General features: G+C 42.4%; 1 protein-coding gene across 1 annotated transcript in view; it reads left to right on the plus strand.

Annotated features, from left to right (window-relative positions):
- Nucleotides 1-16,553: 16,553 nt before the first annotated feature.
- Nucleotides 16,554-18,088, plus strand: part of LOC111972178 (glypican-1-like) — an 89,451-nt gene continuing 87,916 nt past the window's right edge. The window contains 1 exon segment of the mRNA XM_023999072.2: nucleotides 16,554-17,174. Coding sequence (XP_023854840.1) covers nucleotides 17,018-17,174 — 157 coding nt within the window. The 5' untranslated portion in view covers nucleotides 16,554-17,017.

The following is an 18,088-nucleotide window of genomic DNA, read 5'->3' on the forward strand; positions in this document are numbered from 1 at the left end:
CAGAAGTTTAACACTACAGTAAGGTTGACCTGTGCCTTTAGCTTGGGAAAATTACAGATAAAGTGATGTCATGGCTTGAAGCTTACTGAATAGGCTTAATTGACATAATTCGAGTCAATTGGAGGTGTACTGTGATGTATTCCAAGGCCTCACCTTCCAAATTCCAGTGCCGCTGTTGCTTGACATCATGGGAAAATCAAACAAGAAACATCGCCAAGACCCTCAGAAACAAAATTGTAGACCCTCTCCAAGGTCTGTTGTCAATTCCTTGGGAGCAAATTTCCAAACGCCCTGAAGGATACCTACGTTCATAGCTGTACAGAAAAATACTAATGCCAGTTAAAAAACACCATGGACCAAGCAGCCATCATTATCGCTCAGGAAGAGCAGGCGCGTTCTGTCTCCTAGGAGATGAACGTACTTTTGGTGCGAATAGTCAAATTCAGATCCCAGAACAACGGCAATAGGACTTCGTGAAGAATGCCTGGAAGGAAACATGGTACAAAAGTATCTATATCTCACAGTAAAACGAGTCTAATACGAGCATAACCTGTAGAAGTGCCGCTCCAGCAGGATAGAAACCACTGCTCCAAAACGGCCTCATATTAAAATGTCCTGAGCAACTAGACGGTTTGCAGACTGCACAGGCGACAAAGATCGATACTGTTTTGGATAAAGCCTTGGTGAAGAAACACACATAACTGAACACTGTAGTGCGCATAGAGATGGACTTCAAAATGTGTGCCTATGTTGGAGGAAAAAAGGGGGAGCTTGCAAGCCGAACAGAACACCATCCCAACCGTGAAGCACTGGGGGTGGCACCATGCGATGTTGGTGGGGGTGCTTGGCAGCAAGTGAGGGACTGGTGCACTTCAGCAAAATAGATGGCAACATAACAGGTAGGACAAATTATGTGGATATAGTTGAAGCAACATCATCAAGACATCAGTCAGGAAATTAACGAGACCTTGGTCGCAACATGGAACTTCTTTACCAAATGGACCAATGACACAAGCATACTTCCAAAAGTATGTGGCAAAAATGGCTTAAGGACACACAAAGTCAAGGTAATTGGAGTGGCCATCACAAGCCCCCTGACCTCAATTCCATAGAACATTTCTTGGGGAGAGAACTGAAAAAGTTGTGTGTGTGAGCGAAGGAGGCCTACAAACTGACTCAGGTTTACCACCAGCTCTGGTCAGGAAGAGATGGCCAAAATTCACCCAACTTATTTGTGGGAAGCTTGTTTGGACAGGCTCCCCTCGAAACATTTGACCCAAGTGCTGAACAACTTTAAATAGGCAATGCGTACCAAATACGTAATTGAGTGATATGTAGAACTTATGTGATGAACAGAAATATAAGCTGAAGATAAATAATTGCTCTCTACCAAAAGTTATTCTGACATTTCTCATTCTTTAAAATAAAATGGGGATCCTGACTGACGCTCAGAGACAGGGCATTGTTTACTCGGATTTTAAATGTCAGGAGTTGGTGATAAACTGAGTTTAAAATGTATTTGGTTAAGATGTATGTAAACTGTTCTTGGACTTCAACTGTAGGTTGGTAATATGATTTTTTTTTCTGTCTATGTCTTTAGCGATCATTGGTTACTCCAGCGCACTGCTACTGGGCTATTATCGGATTCATGGGGCTCTAAATAGAGTCCGTTTTGTATGAAGGGCTCTATGCCTTGTACACTTAGCAACTCTGAAAGAAATCCTCGCCTTTAAAGATGTTATTCAGTCAGTCAATAAAAGTTCCAGCTCACTCACACTCTGTTTTGTAGCACTTACGTCTGGACTGAAAGGTAGGACCAAGTACACTCCTTTTCCTCCCTTACAAAAATTATGCTGTATTCACTTCAAAGTTCTAAAAGATTTGCATTTTAAGAGAATGAAGAAACGTTGACTAGATTAACTTTGCAAGGTCTCAGCGCTCCTGTGAGCTTTACTAAAGAGGAATTTCAGCCCCTTTTGTGTATAACAAGGTGCATAGAATACTTTACAACTAGGGTTGTGCATTCTCTTCCTTTCAAGTGAACGAGTTTGATACGCATTCAGATACATTAACATTGGTTGTCACTTTTAACGTAATAAAGGCCTCTGGTGTTTGACATTGCCGAAAGCCATTTTACCAAGCATCTGAATGATGAAAGGTTCCGTGCAGATCGACGCGAACCACGAAGGCCTATCGACTCCTGGGCGCGAGCATCTGTGTCCCCTGCCCTGTGCGCGCCTGTTATGTATACCAGTCGATATGCCGTTAACAATGCATAAAAGTTCAATAGGCTACTGAAGAAGGAGAGGACGGCATGCATGGAATTCAAAAGCAGGTAATCAGGTATTTTCGTAAAAAACGATAAGATTGAAATCATGTTTTTTTTATCTGACCGATGCATGCTTAATTTGGATCGATGCAGCCTAGTATCGTTTAACATTGGGAACAGCGGATCGATGCAATATTGGTGAACTTCATTACATCCCGCAGTTTCTAACTCATTTGTAGACTCTAGCATGAGACGTTAATGGGCACATTAGCGACGCAATAAACTATGCTGTATGCAATAGCAGCACAGATCATTGTTGGAGAGGGTAACAGACCAACGTAAATAAAACCATGTCTTGCATGTTGCAAACTATTTGGAGGGAACTATTCGCTTTAACATTGATTCAGGAAGCGCCTCTTGGCTGTGGTGTGAAAAAGGCTGTGGTCTGTATTCTTCTAAAAAGTCCTTACCACACCTTTCCTTCAAGACCGCTGGCAGGTGAACTGGACGGTTAGGTGTTTCACCATATCACGTTCCACCCGTCAAGTGTGCGTTCAGAATCTGTTGCTCATGGAGGGAATGAAGAATGAACGGAAAGGGGGCTATCCTTAGAGTAAATGAGGGAACACTAAGAGTTCAAGGTCTCCGGATATTACATTTCGCATGCAGGTTCTACCCCATATCATTTAAAAATAGTAGAATTTGAATGCAGTAACCCTTGATTGAAATTCCAAGAAGGCACTTTCAAGACCGCAATATGGAAGTTGGGAGAATAGTAACGCAAAAAGGAAAATCTTCGAAATTACTGTGGCAGCAGACTCCGACGTCAGGAGCTTTTTTGTTTCCGTAAAAATAGGCCTTAAAAATTCAGAGCTGTTTCAATGGACTGAATGAAATTCTGCGTCTTGAGTGTGATATTATTCTAAGCCGCAGTGGAATAGAACTTGAGTGCCAAACATATATAGAAAGGGACGCGTATGCAATTCATAATGGTGTGTAATACCCGCAGACCTCCTTTACAATAACCAGATCCCGACAGTGGCTAACACAGGTAAGGAGACAGACAGGAGAAAGAGAGAGAATGAAAGTAAAACACCACCTGTGCAATCTCTACACTACTTGACATGTATTTAGTCGCTGAAGAATTAGAAAGTAACTTCCCACCCACGATGAAAGTAAATACTACAGGATTACTCCGTATGATTATATAGTAAACTGTAGTATACTCGTAGTAATTGATATAAGAATACTATTATCTACGACACTGTAGTATCCCTCGATCATGTGTAGTACTTACTAATAGAAATGTTGTAGTAATACTGTAAGAATACTATAGTGAATACTACAGTATTATCGCAAAAAAAAAGCACTGTAGTAAATACTACAGTTAAAACATGTCCTGCAAAAATACTACATCCACAAAACCTACAGTTTTTAAACTATAGTAAATACTACGAATACTATTTCAATTGGTATACTCCCTTGCACCATTCCCCTCCCAATATCACAATTTGTGCCACCCATAAGTGAGAAAAATACATGCCAAGAGTATCGAACATATTGATGGTTCCGCTAAGATCAAATCAAAATGTTTTGGTCACATACCAGATATTAGCAGATGTTATAGAAAAGAGCACGAAACTCTGAGATAATCCGTTCAAGACCTCCAGATCCTAATCCTAACTACAGGTGTATTTGTTCCCTACTATCCGTTCAGACCCCAGTCCTACCTACCTACAGGTTATTGTTCCCTACTATCCGTTCAGACCCCAGTCCTACCTACCTACAGGTTATGGAAAATGTGCTCTTTTAGTATTTCTCCAGTATGTTTCCTGAAGGAGAAAGCCTCCACTTCTATGTAAAAGATAATAAAACAAAAACACTATAGTAAATACTACAGTAATGTCCGCAAAAGCACTACAGTAAATACTACAGTATAGTACAGTCCGCAAAAAACTACATTAATTACTACAGTATATGCTACAGTTCTTTTACTATACTATAGTTTACTGTAAATACTACAGCAAATACTACAGTGAATACTACAATAAAGTCTGCAAAAACACTACAGTGAATACTATAGTATTTATACCATAGTATACTTAAGCAATAAGTATACTTATGGTATATGAACAATATACCATGGCTAAGGGCCGACACAACGTGGTACCTAGATACTGCCTGTAGCCGTGTATATTGGCCATATACCACAAACCCCTGAGGTGCCTTATTGCTATTATAAACTGGTTACCAAAGTAATTAGAGCAGTAAAATTAAATGTTTCGTCATACCCGTGGTATACCACGGCTCTCAGCCAATCAGCATTCAGGGCTCGAACCACCAAGTTTATAATATAGTCTTTTTTTAGGTGCGACCCCATGAACTCCATATCTATCCTTGTGGCTTTGAGCTGTTACTGGGAGACAGATTGTCCAATATTCTGCTATACAGGACAGCCATGTACCCTGTGGCTCCCCTGTTGTTCTGAATGCCAGGTCCAGTGGTACATCATGTACCTCATCACTTCTTCTACACTGCTTCTATACTCCTTTCAATGTCAATGTTATGATATGATGTGATCTTGCTTTGCAACCCCTTTAAAATGCTGTAAATGTTCAGAGCCATGTGAGTGGCGACAGGACTGATATACTAGACTGGCCCTTTATCTTAAACAGATGGAGCCTTTGTCTGTAGACTCGCATGGACATTTAATAAACATATAACAGTCAACCTGACCATGATGTGCCAGTCTCTCTTTGCTCTCTTTGAGATCGTGTGAGATTGCATGAAAGACTCTGATTTGTTTTCCTCAAACTGTTCAAAGTGTTTGTCGAGGTACTTAGACAAGCTGTTCCTGAGATAGTGTGGTGAGTAAGCACGTTTCATTTCCGTCATAGTCATGCCTAGCCAAACCATCAATCTGTGAACAATATCATTATTTTCTCACCAACTATGACAGTGTTTAATTTCCAACTCCTGTCCAGTACCCCCAACAGCACATGTTTATTGTAGCCACAGACAAGCACACCCAATTCAACTAATGATCATACCCTGGTTCTGTTGGTGGTTCTAGAGGACTGGAGTTAGGAAAGACTGCACTATGAGACAGTGCCCTTGCAGTATTGATATGAATATTGATAAAGGAAGTTGAATCTTGTATGACGAGACGATCAGGGAAAATTTTCTGGGATTTTCTACAGTATATTTCCAGTACTGTGCTGGTGATTCTGCATTGATTTGCCAAATAGTGCATGTCTGTGTTGTTTCTGCCACTTTGTGCCTCTTGAGCTAAGCTGGGCTGGGCAGGGCAGGACTGGGCTGGGCAGGCTGCCGCTGCTCATTGCCCTCTGGCCCTTCACCGGATTACTGTTATTGGATTGGCAACGGCTGCTGCCAAGCCCCACAAGCTGGAGCCAATCACTGCCCTGCTGGATAATAAATACATCTCTCACTGAATACCAAGTAACCAGTGAGGCAGAACCCACACCACAAGGGGAGACAGCCAGAATGCTGGTTTCGTGTGCGTGAGCGTCCAAGTGCGCCATCGCGCGCATGTTGATTTTGTCCACCCACACCAGACACGATCAGGACACACAGGTTGGAATATCAAAACAAACTCTGAACCAACTATATTAATTTGGGGACAGGTCCAAAAGCATTAAACATTTAAGGCAATTTAGCTAGCTAGCTTGCTGTTGCTAGCTAATTTGTCCTGGGATATAAACATTGGGTTGGTATATTACCTGAAATAAACAAGGCCCTCTACTCCGACAATTAATACACAGATAAAATGGTAAACCGAGTTTGTTTATAGTCATCTCTCTTCCTTCAGGGTTCTTCTTTTGGCTTTATATGGCAGTTGGCAACCAACTTAAAGGTGCATTACCACCACCAACTGGATTGGAGTGTGGACCTCAGTTCATCTTTCAATCACCCACTTGGGTATATACTCCTAAAAACCAATGAGGAGATGGGAGAGGCCGGACTTACAGCGCGTCAAGCATTACAAATAAAGCCGAGTTCTACTTTAGCGCCTAGCTACGCAGACATTCGGAGTGCAATGACTGAATAACATGTATGTGTACATTCCTTTTGTAGCGCTTGCGCACGCGACGGCGAGTGGTGTGGTCAGCATGTTAGAGTAGGTCAAAGTGCAACTGTGCGTGGTCTGACAAGTATATAACTTACCCAAGTTTGATCAAATTCACAAATGCTACAAAAACCTTGAATCTCGAAGGTGAAATCCGATTCCGACTTGTTATGAAACACATAAAGGCAGATTTTAATTTTTTTATTTATGCCAATGCTTCAACTCAAGAGGTTATCTTAACATCTGATTTCTGTGACACCCTGGCTGGACCTGGAGCTTGGCCAAAACCACCAACTATCCTATCCCGGCCAGGTCACATACAGTTGAAGTCGGAAGTTTACATACACTTAGGTTGGAGTCATTAAAACTCATTTTTCAACCACTCCACAAATTTCTTGTTAACAAACTATAGTTTTGGCAAGTCGGTTAGGACATCTACTTTGTGCATGACACAAGTAATTTTTCCAACAATTGTTGATAGACACATTATTTAACTTATAATTCACTCTATCACTATTCCAGTGGGTCAGAAGTTACACTAAGTTGACTGTGCCTTTAAACAGCTTGGAGAATTCCAGAAAATGATGTCATGGCTTTAGATGCTTCTGATAGGCTAATTGACATAATTTGAGTCAATTGGAGGTGTACCTGTGGATGTATTTCAAGGCCTACCTTCAAACTCAGCGCCTCTTTGCTTGACATCATGGGAAAATCAAAAGAAATCAGCCAAGACCTCAGAAAAAAAATGGTATCCCTCCACAAGTCTGGTTCATCCTTGGGAGCAATTTTTAAACACCTGAAGGTACCACGTTCATCTGTACAAACAATAGTACGCAAGTATAAACACCATGGGACCACACAGCCATCATACCGCTCAGGAAGGAGACGCGTTCTGTCTCCTAGAGATGAACGTACTTTGGTGCGAAAAGTGCAAATCAATCCCAGAACAACAGCAAAGGACCTTGTGAAGATGCTGGAGGAAACAGGTACAAAAGTATCTATATCCACAGTAAAACGAGTCCTACATCGACATAATCTGAAAGGCCGCTCAGCAAGGAAGAAGCCACTGCTCCAAAACCGCCATAAAAAAGCCAGACTATGGTTTGCAACTGTACACGTGGACAAAGATTGTACTTTTTGGAGAAATGTCCTCTGGTCTGATGAAACAAAAATAGAACTGTTTGGCCATAAAGACCACCGTTATGTTTGGAGGAAAAAGGGGGAGGCTTGCAAGCTGAAGAACACCATTCAAACCGTGAAGCACGGGGGTGGCAGCATCATGTTGTGGGGGTGCTTTGCTGCAGGAGGGACTGGTGCACTTCAAAAATAGATGGCATCATGAGGATAGAAGATTATGTGGATATATTGAGGCAACATCTCAAGACATCAGTCAGGAAGTTAAAGCTTGGTCGCAAGTGGGTCTTCCAAATGGACAATGACCACAAGCATGCTTCCAAAGTTGTGGCAAAATGGCTTAAGGACAACAAAGTCAAGGTATTGGAGTGGCCATCACAAAGCCCTGACCTCAATCCCATAGAAAATGTGTGTGCTGAACTGAAAAAGTGTGTGTGAGCAAGGAGGCCTACAAACCTGACTCAGTTACACAAGCTCTGTCAGGAGGAATGGGCCAAAATTCACCCAACTTATTGTTGGAAGCTTGTGGAAGGCTACCCAAAACGTTTGACCCAAGTTTAACAATTTAAAGGCAATGCTACCAAATACTAATTCAGTGTATGTAAACTTCTGACCCACTGGGAATGTGATGAAAGAAACAAAAGCTGAATTAAATAATTCTCTCTACAATTATTCTGACATTTCACATTCTTAAAATAAAGTGGTGATCCTAACTGACCTAAAACAGGGAATTTTTACTAGGATTAAATGTCAGGAATTGTGAAAAATTTAGTTTAAATGTATTTGGCTAAGGTGTATGTAAACTTCAGACTTCAACTGTAGTTCATGTTGGCTCAGCTTCATTAGCCTATTGAATTCAGTTTTCTGTAAGAAAGATTGAATAGGATTTAGCTTGCAGTTGCCCATAATGGGTTCACACTTTCTAATGCTGATATAGTCTCATGGTGCTCTCTAATAACGCTCCATTAATAGCAGGGATTCCTCCCGTCAGGGAGAGGTGGGGATCAGCGGAGCTAACGGTCGAGCTGCCTCTCTCTGCCAGGCCAGCAGCACAGAGCTATTTCAGGACCTCTCTCTGCCAGGCCAGCAGCACAGAGCTATTTCAGGACCTCTCTCTGCCAAGGCCAGCAGCCACAGAAGCATTTCAGGACCTCTCTCTGCCAGGCCAGCAGCACAGAGCTATTTCAGGACCTCTCTCTGCCAGGCCAGCAGCACAGAGCTATTTCAGGCCTCTCTCTGCCAGGCCAGCAGCACAGAGCTTTTCAGGACCTCTCTCTGCCAGGCCAGCAGCACAGAGCTATTTCAGGACCTCTCTCTGCCAGGCCAGCAGCACAGAGCTATTTCAGGACCTCTCTCTGCCAGGCCAGCAGCACAGAGCTATTTCAGGACCTCTCTCTGCCAGGCCAGCAGCACAGAGCTATTTCAGGACCTCTCTCTGCCAGGCCAGCAGCACAGAGCTATTTCAGGACCCTCTCTCTGCCAGGCCAGCAGCACAGAGCTCTTCAGGACCTCTCTCTGCCAGGCCAGCAGCAAAGAGCTATTCTCAGGACCTCTCTCTGCCAGGCCAGCAGCACAGAGCTATTTCAGGACCTCTCTCTGCCAGGCCAGCAGCACAGAGCTATTCCAGGACCTCTCTCTGCCAGATAGAGGCAGAGCAGAGCGCCATCCGGAGAGCCAGACCCAAAGGTCTGGAGCCCCCACTACCCCCAGCCCAGCCCCCTCTGACCTGAGCCCTGTCCTCCAGCCCCAAGACTTTCATCACCACGCTGCAGGAATGCACCACACACAGAGCCACAGAAACACACAAACGCATAGCCTATACAGTATGTAGATGTGTTGATTCCATATCTATCTTCATCGTCAGTCTACCACCCCTTTCATCTCTGTGGAGTCTAAAGCAGTGCATAAATGTGTGGGTTTGTACATGTGTGTGCGTGCACACAATCTGCACGAATGCACATATACATTATAGAGGGTTAAGCCTCACAGTTGCCCTGTTCATTCAGTTCAATTGGCGCTCATCCATCAAATGTGTGTTCGTAATTCGGTGTCTTAGCAGTGAGGGGCTGAGGGGATGGACTGAGGTTAGCAGCCTTATCCTGGGGGATAGTGGAGCATGAGAGGTCATCCATCATGGAGGAACGGTAAGGAGGGCAAAGGGCTTTAGTGGAGATCTCCCAGACTACTGGGTTTCACACTGATAGACCTGGCCCTGATGCCTAAAAGTTGGTGCTGAAAGTGTACTGTTTAAAATCTAAATTCTGATGGATCACACAACAACAAATCAACTGTTAAAAGTATAATTCCAGGTGCCTCCCGAGTGGCGTAGCGGTCTAAGACACAGAATCGCAGCGCTAGAGGTGTCACTACAGACCTGGGTTCAATCCCAGGCTGTGTCGCAGCTGGGCCGCAACCGGGAGACCCATGAGCCTGCGCACAATTGGCCCAGCGTCGTCTGGGTTAGGGGATGGTTTGGCCAGCTGGGATGTCCTTGTCCCATCGCCCTCTAGCGACTCCTTGTGGCGGGCTGGGCGCATGCACACTGACTTCGGTCGCCAGTTGTACGATGTTTTTGAAAAACTAGCTGATTACTTATTGGATTACATTTACATTTCCCCAATTACTTCAATTCAGCATTTAAAAAAAGGTGCAGGTTTAAGTTTGTTGACCAGAAGTCAGAGACTACTACGATGACACATCAACTTTGTTTGTTTGATCCTTTCTGTCTTCTTCTAATGTCTCTTAAGAGGAAAGTCATCTAAAAGTAACTGAAAGTAATCAGATTACGTTACTGAGATTGGGTAATCCAAAAAATTATATTACTGATTACAATTTAGGACAAGTAACTAGTATATGTAACAGATTACATTTAGAAAGTCATCTACCCAACTCTGGTCAGGAAGGAAGGGAATGTGTGGCTGGTAGTGCAGCTCTCTCCGTCTGCATGTGTGAAAATGACAGAGGCTACACTAGGATACACCTCTGTTTGCTCTCTCTGTCACCAGCTGTTTCAAATGTTACACCAGATTCACTGGCCACAATTTCATTACCATGACACGCTAAATCAGAATAAACACGCTAAATGTAATGAAGAGCATCTAACAGGCATTGTTTTGTAGTAGAGTGGCAGACAATGGCACACTATTGTTTTCAGGTTAGAGCAGATTCTTACATTCTCAAACCAATCAGTCATGACTAAAGTCATTACCTAAAGTCATTACCTTAACAGACCTAGCTAGAATGTCATGATCTTATCTTGACAAATAACTGCCATCAAATGGAATAGCAGACTATATATTATGAATAGCTCTGGATTATCATCCTTAAAATCTTGTTGGGAATAATCCAGCATTTTCTGTTTTTGCATTGACATGCAAACAAAGTTCTTGGTATCCAACTATTTATTGAACATGACGTGTGAGATGTGCATGTGTTAGAATATTGGTCAACCACAAGAACCAGTCTGACGGAATAGTACACTCTGTGCAGCAGAATGTGTGAAATTAATCCGAGTTCCGTTTGCTTTTGGTTTGAAAGGTGCTTGTTAATGCTGCAATGCACTTAACCACTATATCCCACTGCAAAAAACAGGTTGAATCAATGTTATTTCCACACCATTTCAACCAAAAAATTCAATGTGATGACGTTGAATCAACCCAACTTTTAACCTAAATCCATTGACTTATTGACATTTTTTGTTGATTCAACTCAACCAAATATAAATAAAAACTTGACATTGATATGACGTCTGTGTCCAGTGGGAAGGATGTTTCTCATGATCATTTAAAAAAAACTTGAATGGCATCATGAATAGAAGCTGACAACAGAGAAAAACAACTTTTGGTGTTATGCAGCATAAATGAATGGATCCATGCATGTGAGGCATGTGCAGTGATTGGACTATTCTGCTCCATTAAGCTCAGAAATGAGACTATGGGGCTGATCAAAATCAAATAAAAAAATGTAATTGTATTTGTCACATGCACCGAATACAATGAGTGTAGACTTTAGTGTGAAATGCTTACTTACTAGTCCTTCCCAACGATGCAGAGTTTAAAAAAAATAATGTAATAGTAACAGAAGAGTAATAAAATACACAAGAATGGAGTCACATACAGGGAGTACCAGTACCAGATCAATGTGCAGGGGCAGGGTAAAGTGACCAGGGATCAGGATAGATAATAATACAAGTAAAATAAAGAACAGAGTAGCAACAGCAAATTATGAGTGTAAAAGTGTGTATGTGTGTGTGTGTGTATGTGTGTGTGTTGTGTCGGTATGCGTGTGCGTGTTGTGTGTGTGGGCGTTTGTAGTGTATGTGAAGGTGTGTGGGTTTTGCATGAGAGTGTCAGTGTATGTGTGTGAGTGAGTGTGTGTATAGTGTGTATATACACTGAGAATACAAAACATTAAGAACACCTGCACTTTCTATGACACAGACTGACCAAGTGTACGCAGGTGAAAGCTATGATCCTTTATTGATGCCACTTATTAAATCCACTTCAATCAGTGTAGATGAAGGTGAGGGGACAGGTTAAAGGATGATTTTTAAGCCTTGAGACAATTGAGATAATGATTGTGTACGTGCGCCACAAGGTGCCAGGCACAACGGTTTGTGTCAAGAACTGCAACGCTACTGGATTTTTCACACTCTACAGTTTCTTGTGTGTATCAAGAATGGTCCACTACCCATAGGACATCCAACCAACTTGGCACAACTGTGGGAAGTATTGGAGTCAAAATGGGCCAGCATCCCTGTGGAGCGCTTTTGACACCTTGTAGAGTCCATGCCCCAACAAACTGAGGCTGTTCTGAGGGCAAAGGGGGGGGCTCTTAATGTTTGGTATACTCACTGTATAGTGTACAGGATGGGACAAAGCACGCACCCCAGAAGGGCCCCCGTGTTGAGAGGCAGCATGGCGGAGGTGTTGTTGTCTACCAACACCACCTGGGGTCGACCCATCAGGAAGTCCAGGATCCAGTTGCAGAGGGAGGTGTTCAATCCCAGGGTGCTTGGTGATGAGCTTTGGAAGACACTTGCCAGCTGGTCTGCACATGCTCTGAGAACGCGCCCTGGTATTCCGTCTGGCCCGGAGTCTTTGCAAGTGTTAACCTGTTTAGAAGTTTTATTCACATCGGCCACGGAGAGCAAGATCCCACAGTCATCTGGAACAACAGGTGCTTTCAAGCAGGACTCTGTGTTGTTTTCCTTGATGCGAGCATAAAAGGCATTCAGCTTGTTTGGGAGTTCTGTGTCGCTGGGCTTTTCCCTTTGTAATCCGTTATAGTCTGCAAGCCATGCAACATCCGACAATTCCACTTTCCTCCTATATATCAACCCATAAAAACAGAATGAACAAAAACGGCTTGGAAGCTCTAACCCTGTCAATTTGACTGGTAAACGTATGGGTACACTCGCAATGGCTGCCTGGTATTGTGATGCAATAATTTCCATGGTATTTTGGAATGTTATTTCAACTGATGCTGAATTGCCATGGAAATGTATGATGCTCATTCAAATGATTCAAACTGATGTGGCTCATGCAATCGAATATACAGTAGCAGTCAAAAGTTTAGACACACACACTCATTCCAGGGTTTTTCTTTATTTTTACTATTTTTTACATTGTAGAATAATAGTGAAGACATCAAAACTCTGAAATAACACATATGGAATCATGCGGTAACCAAAAAAGTGTTAAACAAATCAAAAAAACGATTATATTTGAGATTCTGCAAAGTTGCCACCCTTTGCCTTGTTGACAGCTTTGCACACTATTGGTATTCTCTCAACCAGCTTCATGAGGTAGTCACCTGGAATGCATTTCAATTAACAGGTGTGCCTTGTTAAAAGTTAATTTGTGGAATTTCTTTCCTTCTTAATGCATTTGAGCCAATCAGTTGTGTTGTGACAAGGTATGGGTGGTATACAGAAGATATCCCTATTTGGTAAATACCAAGTCCATATTATGGCAAGAACAGCTCAAATAAGCAAAGAGAAACGAGAGTCCATCATTAGTTTACAACATGAAGATCAGTCAATACAGAACATTTAAAGAACTTTGAACTTTTCTTCAAGTGCAGTCCCAAAAACCATCAAGCGCTATTATGAAATTGGCTCTCATGAGGGCCGCGACAGGAAAAGAAGACCCAGAGTTACCTCTGCTCAGAGGAGAAGTTCATTATAGTTACCAGCCTCAGAAATTGCAGCCCAAATAAATGCTTCACAGAGTTCAAGTAAAAGACACATCTCAACATCAACTGTTCAGAGGAGACTGCGTGAATCAGGCCGTCATGATCAAATTTCTGCAATGAAACCACTATGGAGGAGGAGGTGTGATGGCGTGGGGGTGCTTTGCTGGTGACACTGTCAGTGATTACTTTAGAATTCCACGGCACACTTAACCAGCATGGCTACCACAGCATTCTGCAGCGATACACCATCCCATCTGGTTTGCGCTTAGTGGGACTATCATCTGTTTTTCAACAGGACAATGACCCAACACACCTACAGGCTGTGTAATGGCTATTTGACCAAGAAGTAGAGTGATGGAGTCCTGGCCTCCACAATCACCCAATCTCAACCCAGTTGAGATAGTTTGAATTAGCTGGACCGCAGAGTGAAGGAAAAGCAACCAAAAGTGCTCAACATATGTGGGAACTCCTTCAAGACTGTTGGAAAAGCATTCCAGGTGAAGCTGGTTGAGAGAATACCAAGAGTGTGCAAAGTTGTCATCTAGGCAAAGGGTGGCTACTTTGAAGAATATCAAATCTAAAATATATTTAGATTTATTTTTTGTAATGTCAGTTAATTTGACTCAACAAATCACAGCGCAGATTGAAGGGTACACTTCCTGCTTTTACTTCCTGGCATGTTCGTCAGTAGTTACCATAGGCACAAAGTCATGATTATGGCTAAACCTTGCCTATTTATATAATTTATCTTCTTAAAATCTGATTTTAAATCTAAACTTAACCGTAACCCTAACCACACTGCTAACCTTATGCATAACACTGAGCTTGAATTAGACCAAAAAGCAAATGTTTGTTACCAATATTTTTTTTTACTTTGCCAATTTTGATTTTGTGGCTGTAGTAACTAGTAACAACCTACTGGCATGGGTACACTCAAAATGTGGCTGCCACTCTCAGTCAGAGAGAGAGAGAGAGAGAGAGAGAGAGGGGGAGGGAACTCTGCCAAGAGCCTTTCACTGACAAATATCAGTGCCTTGCCCTTTCTGTCTTCTAACTGTCTCGCTTTGTAGGGCTATGCAGCCTGGATGGGCATAACAGAGTAATAGACTAGACGTAACACTGTCCGGGACACTCAAATTAGTAAGGTATGTTATGTTTGGTATGGTTATATAAAAGACAGAAGGTTACTTCTGAACCTTCTGAAAAAAAAATGAAATTAAGGCTGTTGGTCGGGATGGATAGGTGGGCATTAAACGCGAACGTCAAGCAACCCAAAGGTTGCACGTTCGAATCTCATCCTGGACAAATTTAGCATTTTAGCTAATTGGAAACTTTGCAACACCTTAACACTTTTTAACTACTTTGCAACTACTTAGCATGTTAGCTAAGCCTAACCCTAACCTGGACATCCACAAATTAATACATACCATAAGAAACGTAATACATCATACTAATTGGAGTGTCCAGGATTTACATTTACTATGTTACATCTCTTCCTGAGTCCAGGTTGGCCTAAGGAATACATTTCACACTTCTATCACACATGCATACAGACTATACACACAACCATGCAATCATGCACCCTCGCACGCACACCCAAGCATGCACACACATGCACGCACGCACGCACACACTTACACACACACACGCACACACACACAACACACACACACACACACACACACAACACACACACACACACACACACACCACACACACAACACACACACACACACACACACACACACACACACACACACACACACACAGAGGGCTGTGTCCCAATCCACGACAACACCATGTTAATCCAGTACAGACCCTGGCAGGCTACACTGTAACAGGGATTACAGGTGGTTAGTGAGAGACTAAATGTGTCCCCTGTACATGTAATTACACTGTCACCTCACACATGCCAGTGGCCTTTCTACAGCTTAGTGGCTGGTCAGACCTCCCACCCACCAACTCCCACATCTCAGACTTCTGTAGCCATCTTTGTGCCATGCAGGGAGATACGGCTGACAATCGGATTATATGCTTGGAAATTAGTGTGGACAGTACAGTAGGCCTATGTCAATGGGAATGTGTGTAGAGAATTAATGAAGACACTTCGTTCGGTGCAATTATGTGAGTTTTGTCATTGTGTTTTATGCACACCTGTGCGTAAAAAATGTATTATGCACGGAACTCAAACAGATGAACAGAGAGTATTGTCCTATTGTGGTCATGGTACAGATGTAGGATCTAGATTTGAGACAGTATGCTACAACAGGAAAATAATTCTGCTGCAACAGAAAATCTGAATTACTTCGTGGATTATAATGAATGGACATTTTTGTAGGGGTTGATAAAAAAAATTGTAAGGGAAAGGCTGAAATTATAAGTGAAAATTACAAACTTCAGAGGCCTTTTTAACCTCAAATACGCTACAAGTTTTACATTTACTGCATTGTATGAAAGTTATACTGCAGGGTATACAAATAAAGAGCCTACATCTTTATCACATCCAGTAGCCTGGATATGTGGTGATGATGTGGACTTTCAAGAGCCAACAGTGAATGCATTTGAGCTCATCTCCATAACGCGAAATCTCGAGTGATTTTTCTAGAATTATACACTTATTTTTCACCAAACAAATATGTTTTGATTGTCTCTGGAAGAAAATAATGATAAATCGTAATATTAAAGGGCTCCACATTCGAAGTTGTTGATTTTGTTTTATGAATAAAAATGTATAAAAAAAAAAAACAACAACAAAAAAAGAAAAAGAAAGAAAACAGAAGCGCACTGATCTGCAGGTGGTGCCATCCTCTGTTCTCCGCGGGGCGGCACCAAAACAGCAGCTCCGCATGAGTATCCCAGCGCGATTCCAATCCTATACTGGCTGTGCTACGTGCTCAGCTCACAACACTCGGGCTATTCTTCCTTTCACATCTTCGATATTTGTAGAGTTCACCTGTTCCATACAGTTTCATCCAAGACTACTGTGACTGTTCACTGACAGTAGCAAAGCCTTTATTCCGTTTATTGGTGGATTTTGATAACACGTATTACAATAATTAATTTTCGTTTTTTTAGAGCCGTTCTGCCTAGTAGACTCATCACTGCGAGGACTTGCTCATCTTGACAGTCACAGCGTCGTCACAGGACTCCGGGGAGCGCTGACAGATTGTTCAGCTGGTGTTTCCAGCTGTATCCTCCGCGCCAAAGCGAGATACACCGCCAAGGGAGGCTTTATCTACCGGTTGAATGTCATACGAGGCTTTGTAGGACTTATTTTAATTGCCTCGACTCGTTCTCTTTGATCTACACCTTGCTATTTGGTTGTCATTATGGATTTTCTCCAGGCTCTCCTATTCCTTTGTCTATCTGCTATCCCGTTGTCGGCGGACAATGCGAGCAGTAAAGCCCGTAGCTGTTCAGATGTCCGACAGTTCTACAGCGGTAAAGGCTTCACTCTCAACGGGGTGCCACATACAGAGATATCTGGTAAGTAACGGGACGTTTTCTAGCCATAATATTATATTTTTCAAGCAACTATTTAATTAAATAATTATATAAAATGTTATCAATTTGGTTTCCAGTGTAAAAAAATTCAATTATGAACATAAGACACGATTGAGGGCAATAAGGAGGTGAGTGGTCGGCTGTTGTAGGCAATGGATCAACGGACAGCCTACTAGCACAATCTCCATGTGCAGCTAACTTGATGAAGTCCCGAAGTTGCACACTTAATTTGAAAAGAGCTTCTCAAAGTGCTCTGGTGTCTTCACATAGGCCAGGGCCTGATATCAATGTATGACTTTTAGATGTGGTACACTCTTAAAAAAGGTTTCCAAAAGTTATATGGCTGTCCCCATAAGATAAATCAAATCAATCAAATCAAATTTATTTTATATAGCCCTTCGTACATCAGCTAATATCTCGAAGTGCTGTACAGAAACCCAGCCTAAAACCCCAAACAGCAAGCAATGCAGGTGTAGAAGCACGGTGGCTAGGAAAAACTCCCTAGAAAGGCCAAAACCTAGGAAGAAACCTAGAGAGGAACCAGGCTATGAGGGGTGGCCAGTCCTCTTCTGGCTGTGCCGGGTGGAGATTATAACAGAACATGGCCAAGATGTTCAAAATGTTCATAATGACCAGCATGGTCAAATAATAATCAGGAATAAATGTCAGTTGGCTTTTCATAGCCGATCATTAAGAGTTGAAAACAGCAGGTCTGGGACAGGTAGGGGTACCATAACCTTTTGGGTTCCAGGTAGAACCCTTTTGGGTTTCAGGTAGAATCCTTTTGGGTTCCACGTAGAATCCTTTTGGGTTCCACGTAGAATCCTTTTGGGTTCCACGTAGAATCCTTTTGGGTTCCACGTAGAACCCTATGCAAAAATGGTTCTAAATGGAAC

Source organism: Salvelinus sp. IW2-2015, linkage group LG13 (assembly GCF_002910315.2).
Source record: "Salvelinus sp. IW2-2015 linkage group LG13, ASM291031v2, whole genome shotgun sequence".
In the NCBI taxonomy this organism is placed as follows: Eukaryota; Metazoa; Chordata; class Actinopteri; order Salmoniformes; family Salmonidae; genus Salvelinus; species Salvelinus sp. IW2-2015.